We start from the raw sequence: 24652 nt of genomic DNA, 5'->3' as shown, positions 1-24652 counted from the left end.
TACCAACTAAAACATCAAATATTTGTTAAAAAAAGTAGTTAGTTAATTAAAACTTGAATTAATACTACATAAATGCAATAATAAAAAAAATAACTTACAAGAATCTAAAGTAAATCAAATTTTTAAATAAAGAATTTAGTTAGTTTTAGTTGTACATAAAATATAAATGTTATAAATATGTAATAATAAAATTAAATAAATAACTTACAATCTATATTATTTGAAATGAGTTTTAATAAAGAATTAGTTAATCTTATTTATATAATAATAGAATTAAAAATAACTTACTTGCTATATAAGATATTATGAAATAAGTTTAATAAATAGTTGGCTTAAATTATATACAATTATGTAATAATAGTAGAATTAAATAAATAACTTACCACCTAAAAGAAATTACAAAATAATTTTTTAAATAAATAATTTAGTTAATTTAAATTATATGCAAATATTTATATAATTATGTAATAATAATAGAATTAAATAAATAAATAACTTACCACCTAAAAGAAATTACAAAATAATTTTTTAAATAAAGAATTTGGTTAATTTAAATTATATGCAAATATTTATATAATTATGTAATAATAGAATTAAATTGAATAAATAACTTACGAGCTATATTATTAGATAATTTTTAAATAAAAAATTTAGTTGGTTTAAATTATATGTAAATATTGTGCAATTATGTAATAATATAATTAAATAAATAAATAATATACCATCTAAAAGATCTGAAATTACAAAATGATTTTTGAGTTAAGAATTTAGTTAGTTTAAATTACACATAAATATTATAATTATATAATAATAGAAATAACTTATAACTTACTAACTAAAGAAATTACGAAATAATTAATTAAATAAAGAATTTAGTTAGTCTAAATTATATAAATATTATACAATTGTAGAATAATAGAATCAAAAAAACTTATAACTTACGATCTATATTATGAAATAAGTTTTAATAAAGAATTTATTAGTTTAAATTATATGTAAATATTATAACAATATGTAATAATAGAATTAAATAAATAACTTACTCCCTATATTATTAAATAATTTTTTAAATAAAGAATTTAGTTAGTCTAAATTATATAATTACAGTATGTAATAGAATCAAAAAATAACTTACTTGCTGTATTATGAAATAAGTTTTAATAAAGAATTTAATAGTTTAAATTACATGCAAATATTATACAATTATGTAATAATAGAATCAAAAAATAACTTGCTGTATTATGAAATAAGTTTTAATAAAGAATTTAGTTAGTTTAAATTACATGCAAATATTATACAATTATGTAATAATAGAATCAAAAAATAACTTACTTGCTATATTATGTAATAAGTTTTAATAAATAATCAGTTAGTCTAAATTATATATAGATATTATACAATTATATAATAATAGAAATAACTTATAACTTACTAACTAAAGATATTACAAAATAATTAATTAAATAAAGAATATATTAGTCTAAATTACATGCAAATATTATACAATAATTATGTAATAATAGAATTGAATAAATAACTTACTCCCTACATTATTAAAATAAAGAATTTAGTTAGTTTAAATTATATGCAAATATTATACAATTATGTAATAATAGAATCAAAAAATAACTTACGAGCTATATTATTAAATAATTTTTTAAATAAAGAATTTAGTTAGTTTAAATTAATATGCAAATATCATACAATTATGTAATAATAGGATCAAAAAATAACTTACATGCTATAATATGAAATAAGTTTTAATAAAGAATTTAGTTAGTTTAAATTATATGCAATTCTTATATAATTATGTAATCTAAATATTATACAATTATGTAATTATAGAATCAAAAAATAACTTATAGCTTACATTCTACATTACGAAATAAGTTTAAATAAATTATTTAGTTAGTTTAAATTATATGTAAATATTATACAATAATTATGTAATAATAGAATTGAATAAATAACTTACTTTCTACTATATTATTAAATAATTTTTTAAATAAAGAATTTAGTTAGTTTAAATTATATGCAATTATTATACAATTATGTAATAATAGAATCAAAAAATAACTTACGAACTATAATATGAAATAAGTTTAAATAAAGAATTTAGTTAGTTTAAATTATATGCAAATATTATATAATTATGCAAATATTATACAATCATGCAATTATAGAATCAAAAAATAACTTATAACTTACATTCTACATTACGAAATAAGTTTAAATAAAGTATTTAGTTAGTTTAAATTATGTGCAAATATTATACAATTACTATGTAATAATAGAATCAAAAAATAACTTACGAACTATATTATTAAATAAATTTTAAATAAAGAATTTAGTTAGTTTAAATTATATGCAAATATTATATAATTATGTAATCTAAATATTATACAATTATGTAATAATAGGATCAAAAAATAACTTACGATCTATATTATGAAATAAGTTTTAATAATGAATTTAGTTATTTTAAATCATATGCAAATATTATACAATTAAAAAATAACTTACTTGCTATATTATGTAATAAGTTTTAATAAAGAATTCAGTTAGTCTAAATTATATGTAAATATTATACAATTATATAGTAATAGAAATAACTTATAACTTACTAACTAAAGATATTACAAAATAATTAATTAAATAAAGAATCTATTAGTCTAAATTACATGCAAATATTATACAATAATTATGTAATAATAGAATTGAATAAATAACTTACTCCCTACATTATTGAATAATTTTTTAAATAAAGAATTTAGTTAGTTTAAATTATATGCAAATATTATACAATTATGTAATAATAGAATCAAAAAATTACTTACAATCTATATTATTAAATGATTTTTAAATAAAAAATTTGGTTAGTTTAAATTATATGCAAATATTATACAATAATTATGTAATAATAGAATTAAATAAATAGCTTATAACTTATATTCTTCTTCAAAATTTTTAAATGTTATTCAAAATTTATAAAAATTATAGTTACCTAACCTTTGTTCAATATTATGATCATCATCAGCGCCATCTTTGAGAGCTTTTTGAATATTATTTATTTCAATTATCCATGAAAACATTAAATATAAATATAAATTTTTTATTTCAGCTTGTTTTAATATATTTACCTTTAGATTTCTTGATTTTACTTGATACTAGTTTTACTATATTGCCAATTTGTTTTACTATATGTTTTTTACCTTTATCATTAGTACTCTGAGCCATAGTATCAAAGCTCTTCCTAAAAAGATGTGTAAATATTTTTTACTTTGTTAAACGCTGTTTAGGTAATACAACATGCATTAACAGTTGGTTATACCCGATTCTGGCTTGTACAATCTATGCTGATCACAAAAGCCTCATTGTGGCGCAGCAAAGAATCACAAATAGAGAAAATTTTCATAATATATTTTACATATAACTAATAAAAGTCATTATGAATAAGTAACTTTGGCTGCTCTGCAAGTTTATTTATAGTGTCAAAGGCAGTTTTGATTATCATTTTAGATTTAAACTTTTTTTTGTTAAATCCTCCTTGAAAATGACCGACAAAACGATAAAATTAGTTTTATATGCCAAATTTTAGGGTATATACCATGTTATAAATATTCTGTTAATTTCTCCAGCTTTTAGAGCAATTAAAGATACATCTAGTTAAGCGCTTTAAAAGCTTTATTTGGTTAATTTTTTTTTAAAAAAGTGTTACGCGACAAGGAAACTTAACCTGATGCTATTTATAAACATCATTTTATATATTGATAATAAATACAAGTAGTAAATTATAAATACTTTTTAGTTTAAAAAAAAAGTAAATTATAGATACTTTAATAATACATTAGTTGAGTTATATACAGGACTTTGAGCAATATATACTGTAAATAGGTAGTACTGTATTTATCAGGGCCAGAATTACGTAATGCCGTCTGGCATTATCAAAAAAGGATGGAACTACACGTTATTTTGGTTCATTATATCACAGCAAACTTCATATTGTTACCTTTTTGTGTATTGTTTAGTTCCTTTATATATACATATAATCTTCATAATTCATTTTTTGTTTAAGTTGTTCCGACATTTTTCATTAATATCAAATCTCCTTTATTTTTTGCGAGGTCTAATTTGTGTTAATATAGTTTTTTCTGTTTTGGATCTTTATGCAATTAGGATTGATGTATAAAATATCGTGCGTGTTTATAAGAGAAGGGATTTAGAATAAAATGATAATATAAATTAAATACAATATACAAAATCGTGAGTGATGATCGGCCAGTATTCATTATTCAATTATTCAACATTCATCTCCTATAGAGAAATTTTATGAACCTAGATTGATGAAGTGATTACGTTTTGTATTTTAATAAGTTTGTTCATTATATATACTATAATATTACTGACTTATTATAACCTGCCTGATCATTAATAAAGAGCAAAATAAATATTTCATATTTCTATAGAGAAAGATGATGATAATAATATCAAACTGATTATATGCCAATTTTTCATAAAAATGTTTATAATAAGACGATTGTGGTATAATTTTTTCTCATTATAAAATGCGATAAATGTTAAAAGAAATCTTAAACTATTTTCTTTAGCAAAATTAGGATGTCACCTTATAACGAATTGTTCGTTATAAGAAAATTTGTCAATATAACGGAAATTCTGGTATCAACTGGAAAAACTTGGAATATTGTAATATACTGTATCACGTATATCAACACAAAATATCATGAAAAAACCAGTAAAAAATATTTGTTATAATAATAGCCATTTAATATATAAAGATGTTATTATAATTTATAGATTTTACTTCGTTATACGGTATACAAATTACATGATAAATTACTTAATTGATATCTAGTCCTTTTTAAGTATAGTGGTCAGAGGGTACTTCATATATTTTAAATGTATGTGCTTCACTTTCTTAAATGGATAAACAATTTAACGCGGATTTATATTTATTCATCTGACATTATCAAATTCAGTGATGGGTAAATTGTTCGGTTGGAAAAATGACATATTTACTGAAGTTGGTAAAGAAATATTCAGTGTATATGTATTTATAGTAATAATTTGACTATTTGAAAGGATTGGAATAGAGATATAATTTATGAAACATTAAGGGATGGAATAATGCAATCAAATAAAACAATATTAAAGTTCATAAAAGTTATATAGCTTTGAAAAATAATATCTATGAACTAAAGAATTACCAATTTCTTTTATTATTATTAGTCTATGAGAACTCATATGTAAATTTTTTGACGCACCGATATAACAAATTCGTAACTTCTTTTTATCATCCTCCTACGTTCCAAATCGATCTCAAGAAAAAAAAAAGAATAAATCGATTAAAAGATCATTATTCCCATCGATCATTTAAATTATTGATTCGCTCTCTTAGACTAAATGAGATACTGTATTATTAATCACGCTGACCGTCTAATGTTACCCCTGGATATTGGTAATCTGTAAGAGGTTAATATTCTTTCAACGAATCAATCGAATAATGGTTTGAAATAAATAAATAAATTATTAATTTATGTTTCTAAATAAAGCAAAGTACTTTCTAAAAATAAATATAAATTATTCAATTTCATAATAAAATTTTAACAAAATATTTTCAACTTATGATTAATAATCAGACTTTATGGAATATTTGGAGCAACCAATTACCCGATTACCCCGTATGGGGCTATCATATTACAAAGACACAAATAAATAATAGCTCTAACTTATTTAAGGTTAATAATAAATATAAATAATTCGTAATTAATTATAATATGATAATATCTAAAATACTATATCACGCGATGATTTTAAGAGATTAATTCAAGTTTAACTAAATAAAAAGTACATACACAGTATCTTTGTAATGGGATCTAACAACGAAAGTTGATAAAAAGGAGATTCGTTATCAAAGGAAATCGTACAAATAAATATAACAGATAATGAAACAGAACTCAAAATAGAATGTCGATCTGTTAATTTGTCGGATAAACGGACATTGGATTTATCCAAATATCTGCATATTAGATGACTAACCTACAGCATAGTCTGATAAATCTTAAATTGACCCAAGTCAATAAAAAATCAGGAGGCTTACAGGACATAATTATCCAATTGTCCGATTATCCGATTAATGTAAACGGATATTAACTTTGGTCAATCAATGATTTACAAGATTATACTGCGGGATATGTTATGGATTGACACACTAGATCAAAAAGGGTTAAAATAAAGTCTTCAAATATTTATTCCGCAGAATATTACTAATCATCCGTGTACATAATAGGTTTTTTTTACTAATTATTTAGGTTAAGTGTAATTTTACGCCGTTATGCTGATCCGGTATAATCACGATCGTTATAAATGGTGCCGATCAGGGGAAAAGATTTCTTTGGAAATGATAAGCAATTTATTGATGATTATTTAGATTTAGTGATTTAATGCACCAAAAATTTTAAATGATTTTAAATGATAAAAGGATATTATTCTTGGATAAATATTTTAAACTTAAATTATGATCATGCGAGATTAAGATGATTTTTCCAAAGTTCGCCTTTACTACTTTTAAATTAAGTTGGTATAAACGCATAAACGATTTTTCCAGGTTAAGAAAAATTTTAAGTATTTAAAGAGCTCAAAGTTATTGAAGAATTTAATTTTATGTCTTTTTATTCTCATTTTTTGAAAAAGATGTCTTTTCTTCGTGAACTTGGTAAAACTGGTGTGAAAATCCCTGCAATCGGTTTAGGATGCATGGTATGTCCCAGTACTTACTTCATAGTTCATAATTACTTACGTATCACGTGATTCTAATATAATTTTCTTTTTGATTGGGAAGGGCATGAGTGAATTTTACGGCTCAACTGATGAAGAAGAGAATATTAAAGTATTGAATCGATCAATTGATATGGGATGTACCTTTTGGGATACTGCTGTTTGTATTTAAAACCTTCTAAAAATTTATGATTTGTTAATATTAATTAAATAATAAAAAACGGAATATCGCAAATTTTTTTTTTTTTTAATTTGGTAATATAAAGGATGTATATGGATCTGGAGCCAACGAAACCCTTCTTTCAAAAGTTCTTAAAGAACGTCGTAATGAAGTTTTTCTTTGTACAAAGTTTGCATTCTTTCGAGGACCAAATGGTGAATTTAATGTATCAGGTAAACCTGAATACGTTCGTCAAGCTTGCGAAAACTCTTTAAAGAGATTAGGGGTAGACTATATCGATCTTTATTATCAACATCGTGTGGATTCTAATACGTAAGTTTGCTTGGGGGAGAACCAATCGTAATGCAAGCGCAATAATAATGAATTATTTGTTTTTACATTTTTATAGACCTATTGAAGATACTGTCGGTGCTTTAGCAGAACTTGTTAAAGAAGGAAAAGTTAAATATATTGGTCTTTCTGAATGTTCTGCAAAAACTCTTCGACGTGCTTATAAAGTTCATCCTATTGCCGCAGTTCAAGTAATTATTTATTATATCGACATATTATTTAAATATTAAATTATTAAAACATCATTTATTTTTTTTAAGATGGAATATAGTCCTTGGACTCTTGATATTGAAAAAAATGGAATGTTAGAAGCTTGTCGTGAATTAGGTGTTAATATAGTAGCTTATAGTCCACTAGGGCGCGGCTTTCTAACAGTAATTATCCCCTTTATTAAAATGTGCTATATGAAAAAAAAAAATATTTTAACTTCAATAAATTTTAAATTATTTTTAGGGAAAATTTAAATCTATTGATGATTTTGAACCAAATGATTATAGAAGAACAGTTCCACGTTTTCAAGGTGAAAATTTCAATAAAAATTTGGAACTTGTACAAAAATTCAATGAATTTGCGAGTAAGAAAGGAGTAACTGCGGGTCAACTTTGTTTATCTTGGGTTATAGCTCAGGTTAATATACTTAATAATTTAAAATATGATATTGTATAAATAATTTTTTTAATAAAAATATATATTTTTTTATATATATATTTTATAGGGTGACGACTTTGTTGCTATTCCTGGTACCAAAAGAGTTAAATATTTAGAAGAAAATTTTGAAGCAGGAAAAATTCAACTTAGCCCTGAAGAAATATCAGAAGTTAGGAAAATTATTGATTCTATTGAAATCGTTGGTGATAGAAGTAATGAACGAATTTTGAAGGTAAATGAATTAATAATTATTTAAGCATATGTTAAAACTTTTTTTTTTTTTTATTTAATATATTAACAATTTTGCCTAAAAATGCAGCATTTGGATAAGGATGTTTAAAAAAATGTCATTCTAATTATGAATGATTATCATGTTCACCTTTAGTAAGTTAAATAAATAAATCGTTATGATTGTTATGTGATAAATTTTATAAATAAAAAAAATTTTTATGATTATTTTATGTTATGGAAAATTATTCTCACTTTCCTGATTCATGAAATGAATGCAAATGATCATACTCGCAAATTCCAAACTCGAAACTATACTGCATGACTGTATTTAATTATTCCTTAAATGCAGAAATGAGGAAATGTCTAAAGCCGTGTTATATCACGTGATTGTACAATTCATCACCCCCTACATCGACGCCCCTTGAAATATAATTATAAAAATTACTATAAAACATATAAATTTTACAATTTTTAGCATACAATTAATTTTAAATAATTTTAAATCTAAGATTTTTATAATAAATTAATGTTAAAATTTAAATACAAAAAAAAATTCTAGAAACGGTGTGACCAAATCTAAAAGAATTTTTTATTATTTGTCCGGAGCGTAGCGAATTGACATTCTATTGTTGTCCTTTTCCAATCAAATTTTCTGTAATAAGAATTTTCAAATAATAAATTTATTAATTTGTTAATACAATATAAATTTTCATTTTATGGATGTTTAATTAATAGTAAAGGAAGAATACATGATAATTTAAATAAAAAAAGCTGACATGAATGGAAAAAAAAAATATTAAACTGAATTTAAATTATTCAAATTTCGACATTATTATACTTATTTAAACATAAATACGTAAAGGTCATTCATGTATATATAAATACGTCTTAAATTTTTTTTTCTTTTTTTGCTATTGTTTTGGTTTTCTCTCTTCTACGAAATATATATTCTTAAGTTAGAATACAGGAGATTTTTTCTTTTTTTTTTATTGAAAAATTAACTAAACATTATCATGTAATTTAAATTACTGCGGGTTGTTTTTTTATTTAAATCAGCAGATTTTTTTTTTAATTCGTTACATTTGTTAATTTTTTAAAAAATCGTCGGTATTAAAGGACTACGTAAGCTAAATCTCGTAATGAAGGAAGGAAGAAAAGAAAACTGCATGGGTTTCAGATCAAAATCGTCTAGTACATAACAATAGAATGACCTTCGCTATGCTCTGGACAATAATTAGAATACACACTTTTTAGAGCTTCATTCCCTATGATTATTTCTTCATTGCAAATTAATTGAAAGAAGCCGATTTCCCTCATGATTATAAAACTTTCCTTCATTAGCAATTTACCATCTAATTTACTTAAGGTTTTTTTACATCATTTTTATATAAAAGCAAGATATGGAGAAAGAAATATATTCAAGCCGAATAACTATTAAGTATTTATCATTATCATCCTTATCATTAGAAACCATTTAACAGCGTGAAATTATAATGTGACATTTATTATTAGTCATGCACTCTATATAAATAATTTTGAATCGTGTAACGACTGTAACGTGGCGCCTGATCTGGTTGATATCCCCGGTAAGTTCTACTAATACTAATAAGTAATAGTTTAAATTAACTTAATAATCTAGGATCCTTTCTTTATTACTAATAAAATTACAGTAGTATTAACAGCTAATTTATTTAATTTAGTAGTTTCAGGATGGATGAAATTTAGCGTTGTGAATTTTATGGAACGAATACTTTTATTTAATTTCTGTTAATAAAATCTTAATCGTTCGGGTGAATAATCCCTAATTATCTGGCTAATCGATTTTTAAGAGATAAAAGGAAATCAACGTTCATTTTTTTCGGTCAGATCGTTCATTATCTGCCGATCATTTAATTCAATTCTATTTATTTTTAAAAAAATATTTGTATGTACTGGACATATTTATCAATTACTCAATAGCTAACGTGTTCGATATCGAAAAAACATATTAAAAGGTTATTTTTATGCCAGGGCGACTTACGGTATTTCGCGCCACATCATACAATCTCAAATTCATCTGATCGAGTCAGGATTTTGATTCAATCGGGATTCGGGATTTGCATTTATCGGGATTTTGGTGTTGAGTCAGTTGAGATATAGTCTGTCAATATTATGGGTGTCGGGATTTTTGGGTGATCCCGTAATGATTTTCATGATTTTCATAAACTTTCGTATGATCTCCTGAAAATCAAACGTGGCAACTTTAAACAATCAAGCTTTCCTTTTTAGGAAATTTATATCTTCATTAATATATAAATCAAATATTTTTATATCGAGGTGTTTACCATTTTCTTCCTTCAAACTCGGTGATTCATAAAAAAAAATTTTTTTCTTGATAAAAGTCACGATTTAAAAAGAAAAATTTTGGTAAAAGCTCAAGTTTTTAAAAGGTTTATAAAGAGTAAGTTATAAAATTTATTTAAATTAATTTATAATGAACGATCTTTTATATTTATTTTTTAATTAATTTATTTATTGGTTTTTGTTTTTTTTTTTTATAAAAAAAATCTTAGATTTTATATATAATATCAAAATGTTACAAAAGGATGATAAAGATCCCATTAAAACCATGAAATTTCAATTTGAAACTACGATATTTAATAAAGATAATTCAGATTTGGGAACCATGAATAATCTTAAAGAATTTAATGGATCTATTGACGTAAAAAATGAAATAGAAGAAAAAGATTGTCTTTGGAATAATACAGCTATTATTGTTTGTATAGCGGTCGGTATTGGTGCTATAGCCATTGCTGCCGTAGTAACGTTAGCAATGATTATAACAGGTAGTAATTCAATTTGATTGTCATTCTTAATTTTGTTTAAATATGAATAAATATTGATATTTTCTTAAGATCAAGACCTTACGGCTGTTATTAAGTGTCACAGTTTAATCGGTACAATCAGTTTATCAATTGGATCACATTTATGGTCCAAGAATATTAAAGGTAATAAGCTTATATTAGAAGAACTAGAAGAAGCGGAAAACCCGAAGATCGTATTGAAGAAACCAGAGCAAAATCCAAAATTCACATTGAAGAAACCAAGGTTCGTATTAAAGAAATCAAAATTCGTATTGAAGAAACCGGAGAAACCGAAGTTCGTATTAAAGCAACAAAAGTTCGTCAGAAGATTGTATTGAAATTATAAAACTTATATTGGAATGGTAGAAACTTGAATCAAAATTTTGATATATAGATTTTTTTTTTTTTTGATATCAATTACTCATGATTTAGTTCAATAAAAAAATTTTTATGCAAATAATTTAGTATTTGTCATAAATACATGTTCTTTAAATTTCACAGTATATTACAATCATGAAAAGCCTAAAATTATTCCTGATCTTTTTCTCAAATATCACGTGTGCTGAAATTAAATTATCAATATAATAAATTTAGCGTTTAGTATTTTATCTTTGAAATAAATATTGGTTATACAGTATTTTACTCGATGAACTGATACAATTAAAGTATCTAAAGCATAAATGGATTGTGGTTGCAGCAAGTGTCTATTTATGAACGAGCACCAAAGTGACTATTGACTGTGAGCTCAGAATTCTTGAACGATAACAATTTAACAACCTTTTAAATTATAGTTATTGGACGGGTAAAAATATCAGTCACCCAATAGCAGATAGGGTGACTGATATGTACAGTACAACTGTACAACAACTGTATTATTATGCATGCCACCCAAGATTATGCCTATTTTAACAATTTTTATATAAAAAGTCTAATTTTTTAAATAATTAACGTGATATCATTATACGTAACCAATGTGTTATTATGCAAACGTCCAAGATCATCATCAGGAAATTTTTTCCACGTAAAATCCATATTGTAGAATTATGTGGAAATCTGAATAGTTCCAAACACATGGTATTTTCGACGTAGGATATATGGGAATTCAACTAATCCATATGGAATTACGTGAACCGATCTACCTAAAAATTTCATGATGTTCCATATAACCAAACTCTATTTATTAGCGTTGTTTATCTAATATGGGCGATATTTAATCTAAATGACGTAATGCGTCAAAAATAGTAGACTGATATAAAATTCGGTTGAGTAATATATTGTAATTTGACGTAATGCTCACTAAATAATTTGGTGCTTTAAGAAAAATTTTGCTTTGAATATAATGCTTTAGTATAACATCAAGATATCAATAAAACATAGAATACGTACTATTAATCTTCAAAATATTTATTGAGATTTTAAAACTCGTTATTAATTGTTTAATTTATATAATTTATATTCAAAATCATACCTAAAAACTTTTAAATTTATTAGATATTTACTTTATTTACGAGGTATTTCACATAAAATATTATTCAATGGTTAATACATCATTTTTTTTTTATTTTACAATCATTTTACTTACTAATACAATAGGCTTTCTTTTCAACCAGATAATAATTTATATAAAAGAATATGTATGTACTGTCAGTAGGTTCATCATCTTAATTTTTTTTTAATTTATATTGAACATTTTTATCTCCTTGTTTAACAGATTGCTCATGCCAATAAATTACACGACTTACATCTTTTTTAATTTCTCTTCCATACATGATACATATAAGTAATATTATATTGAGCTTGTGACATAATTCAAAAGCTTTGTCATAACCTATATTAGCACCTTCTCCATTTTTATAAAAAAAATGAATATATTTCACATGTTGACAAGATTATTTTGAGCTATACTATTTTTTAAATTTGCCGCCTGTCGATATAATTCAATTGCTTTTTGTTTATTAACGCGAGTTCCAATTCCATTATGATAACAATATGCTAACATTGTTATTCCATCTGGATATTTTCCTTCAGCTGATTGTTTAAATAATTCGAAAGCTTTGCTATAATCTTTATCAATATTATCTCCATTTTTATACATAAGGGCAAGGTTATATTGAGCCATACTGTCTCCTGAATTTGCTGCCATATGATACCATCTGAATATTCTCCATTTGCCGATTGTCTAAATAATTCAAAAGCTTTGTCAAAATTTTTATCAACATCATCTCCATTTTGATATATAAGGGCAAGATTATACTGAGCTTAAATTTGCCGCCTGTTGAAACAATTCAACTGCTTTTTGTTTGTTAACACTAGTTCCAATTCCATTATAATTACAATATCCAAGTAAGAAAATATAATCTGAATTATTATTTTGATTAATCAGTAGCCAATTATAAAATTCTTGTGATTTTATATTATAGTTACTAAAATAGTCAAGAATATCCTTGCGAAATGTTGAATCTCTAAATTTTTTTCAAATGAAATATTTTCATTTGTTGATGTAGATACTATTTCTTTTGTATTTATTTTATCAAAATTTTGAATAATTTCAGACATTTCCCCGTGTAATGAATCATCAGTATTTGAAGAAGTATTATTATTAGCTGAATTAAACTTATGTTCATTTGTTAATGTTTAATCTTTCTGTTACTTGATTTATGGTTGGACGATTATCCGGCTTACCGTTCCAACATTCTGTTAAAAACATAATATAATATTTTATAAATGATTTAATTTTAAAGAGGATTTGCCGAAATTTTCTTTTTAAAAAAAGTTATACATACCAGTATAAATTTTAATGTAATTTTCAGGCGTATTAGGAATTGGTTCTTCTCTAAGGCCTTGTAAAATTTCTAAAGCCAAATCAACACCATATTGTTCTCCTTCATCATAAAAGGGAGGTTTACCACTAGATATCTCCCAAATAAAACGCCAACGCTATAGATATCACTTTTTTCATTTAATGACCAAATTGTGCCGAGTCTTTTTTCATTCTTCGTCCATTAAATCTTTTTGGATCAACGTAAGGTATTATTCCAAAAAATTTTGATTGTGTGTTGGATGCTGATTCAATTCGCTTTGACAATCCAAAATCGGATAGTAGATAGAATGTGAGTAAAGAGTGTTCGAATTTTCGTAATAAAACTCGTGTATGGATCACAACAATTAATTACCTTGAAGTTGCATTCCTTTGATACCAGCTGTCAAACTTCCTATTCCTAATATGATGAAAGAGAAATAATAAATGAAATGAAATCAGTATAGATTTGTGAATTCGAATTATTATGGAATATCAAGCAAAGACGCATTCACTCACATATATTACGACCCACTTACCAGCAATGGGTTGCGCTATGATAACGTGAATGTGTTTTTTGGGCGGGTTTGAGTGTTTGACAATAAGAAGCAGGAGAGAAAAGCACAAGATTATGTAAGTATCCGGTATTAGATATGACAGAAGACGAAAAAAAATACATTATATCACGTTGACTAAACTTGTTGTGACTTACTTACCAGTATCAGGAGCTCTAACTATAACTCGAATGTTACCTCCTTGGACATCAAGAAAAGTATTTCCAATTGTTTTTGCTGTATCCTCTAATTCGTCATTTAGTATTTCTTCGGAAATAGTTTGATCCGTGTTAACTCTCCATAACTTGAGTCTATCAGCATCAACTCCAGCAAAGTCATTCTGTTTTTTCTCCTTAATAGCTCTGTACATAAGTATTGGTATTGCAACGGTGCAACCATTGCTAATTCAGAATTTTATAACCGATAATGAAAATCCAAAAAGTGATCAGCAATTATTATAAAATATTACGTTATCAGAGAAGGGTCGATTATTAGCGATTTCCGAAGGAATTCATGCAGAAATCTCAATTATTTAAGTAATTTTCCTATGAACAAGTTTGTGTAACACTACCCTGTTTTTTAAGAGAAACTACTTAAAATTTCACAAGATTTCCTCTGGTAACCACTAATAATCGACCCTTCTCTACATAGTTATTCAGGAAAATCCGGGTTTTCCAGATTTGTGAATACTGATTTCCATAGAGGGGTAACTCACGGGGGTCGCACTAATTTGAAACGGCGATAATGGCTTAAAATATTATATGATAGAAACCTTAAAAGTTTTTTAGTTAGTTAGTTAGTACCAATTCTATTATAAATTTTAAAATATTTTTTTTTTAAAAAAAAACATTAAATAATTTCATAACTTTTAATTATAATAAAATTTCATTATTCGTTAATATTTAAACTTAATGTTTACTTATCTAATATAAATTTAATTAACCAAGCAAGTCAACAGGTTATTTTTGACATGTGATAATGTAAAATAACGTTGCTTTCGCCAAATATCATAGTAAACTACATGTATGTCCCGACTCCCGAATAATAGTTTATCAAATAATTTATTAGTATGTGACTAATGATAGTTTATTAAATAATATACTTTTTTTTGTAAAGACGTTCCGGACATGCAAAATTTCGGAATGCATTTAATTATTCATTTCAAAATTTCTACATTTTCCATGTATTTGCAGTGGCAAATGAACTGACGATATGAAACAGGCAAAATTACGTGATACTACGAAGTTGCCAGCTAATCATCACTTTGCTGACTTTTAAATTCAGGTCCTAAATGAAACCTTTTTAAGGCTTCATTTCCCTTTATTAATTAATTTGTGAATCACTAATAAAAAATTTTGAAAATTTTGAATCTTTGAAAACTTTTAATAGTCCACCTGCAAAATATTAACTGAACAGTAATCATTAGATCTCATTATTGATGTGTGCCATTTTTAAAATGTTCTTTTATAAATCTTTTACGTATACATTTATACCTCTAACAATTAATGTGACTATGTCACTGTATGTCATATGCTTTAATAAGAAAATATTTTGAGTCTATATATATACAGTATACAGTATATTAATAATGGTATCGGGGCAATTTTTCTGAAAGCCATGTCGCCGAAAAATAATCTTTGGCCTGAGTTATAATTTCCTTTGGCAAAACGTCCTTTCAGAGAAATGACTTTCGACGAAACGGCCTTCGGTGAAATACCCTATAACCATTAATAATTATTAAATTAGGACACTAGTAATAAAAATTTTATTATTCTATTGGTTTTTAAGAATTAAAAGATTACCACAACGTAAGATTGAAACAATAATTTTGACCAACCAGTAATTATGTAATATAATTGTCTGGAAGACATTATACTTTTACGAATTAGTGTGAAAATTGACTGTCGATCATTTTCACGTGAAGATTTCTCATATCAATGTTATTTTCTCAATGGGTTGATCGAAGGATATGATTAACGTTTATGAAAATCCGTTTTCGGAAACAATAAATTTGGAATAACATTACAAATTACGGAGTATCAGCTTTTTAAATACCGATATTGATTGCTGGAATTTAGGATTAATGCTCATTTTCGCTCAAAGAAATATTGAAATTTGGACTCCCGACCTTATAATATAAAAGCGGACTTTTGGTTGCTTCAAGACTGTTTTTTTTTAATATATAACCAAATTCTTTATTTTCATAAGAATTTTTTATTATATTACATTATGCCCAAAACTCCTTTAAAACAAAAAAATCGCAAATGTGTTACTTCATTAATCAACGCGAACAATACCGAAACTGATATTAGTGGACACAACTCCAACAATACTCTCATTGATATCAAGCAATCATTCCCTTCAACCTTAACGATGAATGAATTAATCAAAGACTCCAACACAAATAATAAACCAAAATTGTTTCCAAACGCTTTTATCACATATAGAATGGTGTTAATGAAAGAATATCGTATTAAAAATTGTAAATTACCTCCTATGGGTGAAGTCTCTAAAATTGCTAAGAATTTTTGGAATATGGAACCAAAGAACGTAAAAAATTATTATGAATCGTTAGTTAAGGACGTGAAATCAATTTATAAGCGGAATAACATTCAAATTATTTTAGATAAACATATGAATAATTATGCTGAAAATAATCAAGAAAACAGCGACATAGATTTTGGTATAGAAAAGGAAAATAAAGAACATGTTCATAATAATAAAATTAATTATTCTAGTGTCGGTTCAACTGACATTTCCTCAGTAAATTCTTCAAATTTTAAACCTCATATGGTAATAATTTAACACCTATTGCACTTAATGATCGAGAATATATTAGAATGTTGGAACAAGCAATTGAGTATTTATTAAGTTAAGTCGTTTCACGTTGGCAAGTTCGAAAAAAAAAGCATTAATATGACTTTTTAATGAAATTTATGAATCTATTATTATAGGCATTTCTATTTTAATCTAATTAAGTTAAATGATATGTAAAAAAAAAATACTATTCTATTTTATTGGTCTTTCCAGATTGGAAATTCCTTATTAAGTTTAATATTTCCGTATTTTTATGCTCATTAACCATAGTGTTTGCAAGTTTTTTAAGCTGTTTTTCAATTTCATTTTAATTCTTAATGATTTTTTTGTAATGACAGGCGCTAGACCAGCTTTATCAAAAAAATAATTTTAAGGTAAATAAAGTTAACCGATTGAAAGCAAAGAATGCTATAATATCTTAATTCGCACTCAGTAACTGCATTGTAAGTTGCCCTATAAAAAAAGTAGATACTACTGAAATATACGTTTTGTATACTGAGAGATAGTACGTTTAGGTACGTTTTTTATACTGAGAGATACGGGAAAATGCACAATTCCATATATCACAGTATAAAAACGTACTGTACCTATATATAAAAAAACGTATGTAGAATGACAGTAACTGCATAGTGAAATATAGTAAATATGCAGTTACTGATGCGTATTAAGGAAATTAAGTTTCTTTAAAGAAGTTTTGATTATAGAATTTTCCTATTTAATAATAAGCGACTTCGTTTGATTTTCCTCGTAAAAAATAGCTTATTACGTAGATCTATGTATACAGCTAATACCGTAATACGGCAGTACATTTATTGGCATTTTTTGGTTTAAGTTAATAATTATATAGAAAAGGGTTTTCTTCAAATTGTTATTATACAATCATTATGATTCGCTGTAATATTTTTGTATTGCCGATCACGAGTAGCGATTACTACAGTATATTCAGTATATTCGGATATTAATGAAAGAGATGAGCACTAACAGTTACTTTCACCGACAGTTACTTCATTGACAAACATTTCGCCGGAGGGTCTAGGTAAGAGGTCTGGACTCCGGGTCTAGAATAAGAATCCTGAACCGGAGTCTATGATAAGGAGAATTTAAATGGCACGTGACTTTAATTATACTGGACTTCATTATAAATTTCGTTGGAAACATCTCAATGTGATTTTATTGATTTTATTGCAAATTCTGCTATTTACCAGTAATTCCTTTTGACATATATATATATATATCTAAGATTTAGATTTGCAAATTATTTAACAGTAATGGGGTATGGTACGCAAGAGAATAGATAAAGCCAGAAAATTTTATGACATCTTTAATGTGATACGGAAGATGAGATTCGTCGCATCAAGTCTTTTACTACATCTAGTTTTTCGGATCTAACGATAAGCGAGGTTACATAATTTCTGCGTCACGATCACGTGATACTGTCCGATCTTAACACCTATATTTGTATTATGAGTTTTTTGTGCAATAAAGAATTTTGTTTTCACCTGCGTTGGGCTTTATTTTTAACATATTGCATTAGACAAATAAATATTATAACAATAGATAAGTTGTAATCCATGCGCTAATCTACAAAAAAAATGAATCCAATCTATAGCTAAAATTATGCAAATCGTTAAAATCATGAAATATTTATTATAAGTCATACATATAGTACATTTTTAAACCATTTTTATTTTAGCTATTTTTTTTAGTGCTGGTAAACTCGTAGAAATACAGTAATTTAATAAAAAATAGACAAAATCTATAAAACAAACTAACTAATCATTTTCCAACATAACGCATATGGTCTAATATTTTGGTCTGTTACTGTAATCCAATATCGATCTTGATTTGCCTTTCGCAAATCAGCAGGGTTAACTCTGTTCTGAAACATCACTCTATAAGTATGATTGTTGAATGGAAATGTTGTAGAATAAGCTTCAGCTTCAGTAGAATAAGGAGATGAATAAATTCCTTTTCCAAATGCAAATCTTTTTCCCTTGCTTGAATCAAAACCACCAACAGCAATATTACTAGCGGCATTAAGATCAGTACCATGATAAGAGATTGGCCATGCATCTGTACCAGTACCTAACCATTTATTATCGCCGTACCTGTCAACGTCTAAACCGTATTTTTGCCATCCGATAGGTAGATGATATGTTTCATATCCACGTCTATTCTGTCCATTGTCTTGTGCATTTGTGTAATCATAATCGAATTGGGGTTTTAAGAAACTTCTCGATATAACAAAATCACCGACCGAACCTCCTAATAATTTATATGATACGTTTATGGTACTACTTTGTTTGATATTGTATGATTCTAGAGTATTACGATCATCCAATATTTTACTAGAAAAACTAAGACTTAAAGGTTTATCGATGTTAAGTTTTGCTTGAATTTTTTGTCTCAATTCAAGGATAGTGCTATTCGGAGCCACGAATATTAAGCGACTTTCCCCGGAAAAGTTGAAAAAAATTTGAAATGTATCAGGATTAACTTGGACATTTTCATCAACTTGTCTGATAAAAAAATAATACGTGAGAGCAATTAAGCCAATGAACATGAAAATATAATTATGATATAGCAAAAGATAGACAGAAAGGAGAAGCGAAGATATGACAAAGGGACGGCTATAAACAATTTCAAGACCTTGTCCACCTTGTCCAGTTTCGTTACCACCCTGCCTGGTTTCGCTACCTCCTTGTTTAACTTCGCTACCACCTTGTTTGACTTCGCTACCACCCTGATTGGTTTCGTCACCGTCTTGTTTGACTTCGCTACCACCCTGATTGGTTTCATCACCGTCTTGTTTGACTTCGCTACCACCCTGATTGGTTTCGTCACCGTCTTGTCTGGTTTCGTCACCGCCTTGTCTAATTTCATTTTGTTTAACAAATTCTTCAAAGTAAGATTTTTTAACGACCTCACCATTATCATCTACTTGAAGAAGACAGTATTTATGAACTAAATCAATATTTAAAGTAGGCAGATCTGTTCTTTCGGATTCAGATGCTATTACACGACAGCCAATTATAGCCGACATTGCTTCGGCGACAAATTGCAAAGTTAAAGTCTCGTCCATGGTTCGAGGATACTAAAAAAATAATGTCTGTTATATTCACATCGTAATTAGTTATGTTTTGAGTTTGTAATTTATTTGCGTTTGATATTTATTAAAAAAACAGATACAAACTTTCAAATATTTACAAACTTTTAAATATTTTATTTGACGATTTAGGTATCCAACCAAAGAAAAATGTTCAGTTTATAAAGCTTCTATCTAAGCCCGATTATCAAAACTTCCATTTCATAGTACGATTTAATTGCATAATGTTGCAAATATCATGAGAAGGTTACATGCATTTTTTGGCAATTACCTTTTACGTACTATTCAATAGTACGTTTATGACTTATGTTATCTCATGTTCTAATGTCTGCAACCCTAATCATGAACAAGAAACGCCAAATACTTTTCAATGAAAAATATCTAAGAGGAAAGTTGTCTTACTTTATTTTTTTTTTCAATCAGTAGAAATTGACCCCGAAAGGAGATTAATAAAGAAATGCAAAAAAGGATAGGGATTTATTTCACATGTCAGAAACTTTGTTGTGCATGTTGTTGCGTATCAATTTTCAACAACTTGCCTTATTGGCCATTTAAAACCATGCAGTAGACGTATTTGATCTGCATTGAAGCAAAAATATCGATATCGTTGTGAAACCTGAATATGGTATAATTCTTGGTAGATCTAAACGTAATACGGCATTCACAAAAATAAAGAATTTTTCTTTATTGTATTTACCATATTAATTAATTATTTTTTTTATAGAACCGCCATTTAAAAATAAAATATGAAATATTTTTAAAAATATGAAAAATTGTGTGAAAAAGCACAAATGCGTGTAAAGTGTAAAAATATCATTTTTACTGACTTTTAGTAGAACCATCATTTAAAATAAAATATATTCTATAAAACAAATGTGTATGTAAAAAAGGTTTATAAATGTGTTTAATCATTTACAGTTAATGTGATAAAATATTATGTTGAAACATACCAATATTGTGTTACGCATAAAACTTTAGTAGATAAAGTAGATAACCGTCATCAAAAATTATAAAAGTAACGTAATTTTGACCAATATTAATACAAAAAGAAAAGATAGGCTGGGCAAAAAAAATTTTAGATTATCAATTCAATTTTCAAAAATCTGGGATAGTTTTTTTTATATATATAAATATTTCTTTTCTTTTTTCATATCGGTATGATACAACATAAGAAATTTCGTGACCTATTATTTCACTAATTTAAATCAGGTTTTGAATGGATGATGGCATATGAGGATTATGAGGTGTAGCAAATAGGATTTTCATCACTAAAAAAATTTAGATAGAATGCCCTAACCTTAATTCTAATACATTAAATCTAAGGGAAACATCACGAAATCCAGTGATAAAGTGACCTATTTGCCAATTGAAATTTAGTATTTTTGGTGTTGCCTTTTTGCCTGAAGTTGTTGCATAACGTCACAATAATAGTTATATCCTTCATTTACTAACTCTATTGGATATATTGGATAATTTCTGACACTTTTCAAACAAATATCCTTAAATAATCGGCAACTTCTATATGTCGATCAACAACGTTAAAAATTTTCTAATTACATATCATGTGATATACAATAAAAGGTCAAAAAAATTTATATAAAAAAAAAGAGCCACTATTCCGTATCGTTTTTAAAATTTGATGTCATGAGAATCTAAAGAAATTTTTTATCCGGCTTAATTTGCCCTTGGTTCATTATCATCAACCTGACGATAACAATATTATTTAGCCACAAAAACGCCTTTTCCCCATTAATGTACTGCATATAACTGCGGATTGATATTATTATGTATATTGTATAGTTTATACTACTTTATATCATACAAAATTTTTCTGATAAATTTCTATATTCATTAATGAAAAAGAAAAAACAAATAAAATAAACAGATAAACAAGTAAATATATGGACGAGCGTTTCAGAATTTTACGTACTTTATATTAAAACGACTTTCTTTTTTTGGTGACGCTGAAGGTTTTCCATTTGTTTATCATTATTATTATGAATTAACTACCGTGAGAAAACATTATTTATAAAAATATGTGGTATATCATTAACTTTCTCATTTTGTACTAATTACTAATCTCACATTCCATAAATATAAAATTCTAACGCCCAACAAAAGAAACATTTATACACGTTTGCTTACTACGATTGAAATAATAATGGAATATTTTATCATTTTATTTATTTTACACAGAGGTTTTTTTTGTTCTGTAATACATATATAATGGACATTAGAAATGCCACAATCTGGTAGATAGAAAGAAAAGTAATTTATTATATATATATTACTTCATTTCTGTACGTGCATATTATATACTCGTTTACAATACATAGTAAATCTTAATAAGTCTTAGCCTATATCACTAGCGTAACACTGTGATACAGGTCAGGCTTTCAGTTGCATGATGAAAAGAAATGATTAAAGGAAATCTCTTTTTTTTTTGGTTTTATTGTGTTTGATGTGTTGCACTGTGTATGTCCGTTCTTTGTCGTATTATTTACAATTGTCTTATTTACAACTTTTTTTTGTGCGACTACGAATCTTACAACGTGGTTTTCTAAACACGAAAAACAAACCTCCTGAATATGTAACGATTAGTTCTACTACGGTGACTGAATATATATATACAGTATATATATTAATACGATTATTATATGTAAATTTATTAGGAAAGATTTTCTAAGTTTAAAAAGATCTATTATAATGTTTGTGAAAAAAAAAACAAATTTTATAAAATTATTCATAAAGAAATCTCTTAATTTTTAAAATTTTATAAATCGAACCTATTAAAATTATTCATATTCCCTATCGAATAAATATCTACGTTTTATATTTTTTATTTTTACTTTAGAAAGAATATGTGTATAAAAAAATACTGTAATTGAATTATGCTAACCGATAACGTATTAATGTCACGATTGCCACAGTCTCACAGTGGCATAGCTAAGCCACATCACTTGAATTTGCGCAGTGTTATGCAGGATTGTTTTTGTTTCATAAGTTGGTATTACTTATTAGATTTTCCCAAAGATGCTTTTTTTTTGGAAAAAAAATTCTTGTGTAATTACCACTTTTTATTTGCATTAAACATTTTAAAAATATATATATTTTTTTCTATAATATTCAATGCAAGATTAACAAAATTTAAATAATTAAAGCGTCATTAAGCGCTTGAGTTAACGAATTTTGAATGTAAACGGATAACGGAGTTGAAGTTCGAGTGGTGCCAAAATCTATGATATTGAACGCAGGGGTCAAGTTTCTAAATTTAGTGATAATTATAATTAGTTATGGTATAATATTTTACGTATATATATGAATAAAAAATTTACCCACACTCTTTGTGAATTAGTGAAAACTGGATGTTTAGTTTCCTGAACTAGAACATCCCATTCACCATTCCTATTTAAATAAACAATATAAAATATGTAATAAATATATACAGTATATAATATGCAATAATTAATAAATTATAATACTTACAAATTTGTATGGCTATTAGCCTTTCTAAAAAGAAAAATACTCCATAAATTACGAATATCTTGTAAAATAAGTGACTTAGTATTGTTGCTCAATAATTGTGAATTATTTATTTTACTATAAAAAAAATATGTTATTCCAATAAATGAATAAACGTCTTCAAGGTGTATTACATTAGAATTTCTTAAAAGGTAAGATATCCCAAGAACAAATTTCATAAATGTTATGAGCGAAGTGAAATTATTAGGAAAATTTTGTTGATATATTTGAATATTTTCAGTTAATGTATGTTTTGTAGGATCGATATTTTGACTAGTTACTGCGTCTACAAATCTTTGAAAGTTACGATCATTTGGTTTTAAAACGTTCGTCGTATTATTATTAATAACATTTTCACGTCGGCACCAATTCAAAATATGAGGATCCATATATCGATTGAAAAAATTAGCCAATATTTCAGAAACATTGTTAATATTATCATGATAAATGGACGTCCGAAAAGAATACATTTTATATTTTGAAGATATTAGTGTAATATATGTACTTGTACGACCAAATTAATAAGAGAAATATGAGATACAATAAATATTTAAATATGAAAAGAATGAAATATCATAAATTTAAAGAAAAAAAACTTTAATTTATCCTTTGAAATATTCACATATTTTATGTCTAGAAATCAATTCTCTTGTTAAAGGAATAAGCGATATTTTATAATCTTTTTTTTTGGTGGATCACGAACATTGATAATTCATTTGTTTTTGTTTTATTCAGTTATACGAGAAATAAAAATAAAATATCGATTGGTTAATAAATTTTTTCTACATTAAGTAATTAGACTAAAATTTTATGCATTTAGTAGTACAA

The 24652-nt window shown here is 25.8% G+C and overlaps 6 protein-coding genes across 6 annotated transcripts; 3 read left to right on the top strand and 3 right to left on the bottom strand.

The window, feature by feature from the left end:
* The first annotated feature begins 6677 nt into the window (after nt 1-6677).
* On the top strand, nt 6678-8723 carry OCT59_007049 (uncharacterized protein). Its single transcript, XM_025314726.2, has 8 exons — nt 6678-6777; nt 6860-6955; nt 7062-7288; nt 7365-7497; nt 7567-7680; nt 7760-7933; nt 8022-8186; nt 8274-8723. Exons 1-8 carry the CDS (start codon nt 6682-6684, stop codon nt 8292-8294), a joined length of 1026 nt encoding a protein of 341 aa, XP_025184593.2. The 5' UTR covers nt 6678-6681; the 3' UTR covers nt 8295-8723.
* Nucleotides 8724-10757: 2034 nt separating this feature from the next.
* Nucleotides 10758-11503, top strand: OCT59_007048 (uncharacterized protein; the record flags this gene model as incomplete). Its single annotated transcript, XM_025314727.2, has 2 exons — nt 10758-11010; nt 11080-11503. 2 exons carry the CDS (start codon nt 10758-10760, stop codon nt 11364-11366), a joined length of 540 nt encoding a protein of 179 aa, XP_025184594.1. The 3' UTR covers nt 11367-11503.
* Nucleotides 11504-13437: 1934 nt separating this feature from the next.
* OCT59_007047 (uncharacterized protein) lies at nt 13438-14749 on the bottom strand (the record flags this gene model as incomplete). Its single annotated transcript, XM_066144863.1, has 6 exons — nt 13438-13631; nt 13711-13722; nt 13812-13910; nt 14202-14246; nt 14365-14379; nt 14542-14749. 6 exons carry the CDS (start codon nt 14747-14749, stop codon nt 13438-13440), a joined length of 573 nt encoding a protein of 190 aa, XP_065998466.1.
* Nucleotides 14750-16608: 1859 nt separating this feature from the next.
* Nucleotides 16609-17184, top strand: OCT59_007046 (uncharacterized protein; the record flags this gene model as incomplete). Its single annotated transcript, XM_025324773.1, has 1 exon — nt 16609-17184. One exon carries the CDS (start codon nt 16609-16611, stop codon nt 17182-17184), a length of 576 nt encoding a protein of 191 aa, XP_025184596.1.
* Nucleotides 17185-18964: 1780 nt separating this feature from the next.
* Nucleotides 18965-20278, bottom strand: OCT59_007045 (uncharacterized protein; the record flags this gene model as incomplete). The annotated part of the gene is made up of 1 exon (XM_066144779.1): nt 18965-20278. One exon carries the CDS (start codon nt 20276-20278, stop codon nt 18965-18967), a length of 1314 nt encoding a protein of 437 aa, XP_065998465.1.
* A 3171-nt stretch (nt 20279-23449) lies between these two features.
* Nucleotides 23450-24294, bottom strand: OCT59_007044 (uncharacterized protein; the record flags this gene model as incomplete). Its single annotated transcript, XM_025331649.2, has 3 exons — nt 23450-23567; nt 23642-23707; nt 23789-24294. The coding sequence occupies 3 exons, from the start codon at nt 24292-24294 to the stop codon at nt 23450-23452; spliced, it is 690 nt and encodes a 229-aa protein (XP_025184597.1).
* Nucleotides 24295-24652: the final 358 nt, after the last annotated feature.

Source organism: Rhizophagus irregularis, chromosome 15 (assembly GCF_026210795.1).
Source record: "Rhizophagus irregularis chromosome 15, complete sequence".
In the NCBI taxonomy this organism is placed as follows: Eukaryota; Fungi; Glomeromycota; class Glomeromycetes; order Glomerales; family Glomeraceae; genus Rhizophagus; species Rhizophagus irregularis.
Note: the sequence above shows the minus strand (reverse complement) of the source record. Positions and strands in the feature narration are given on the sequence as shown.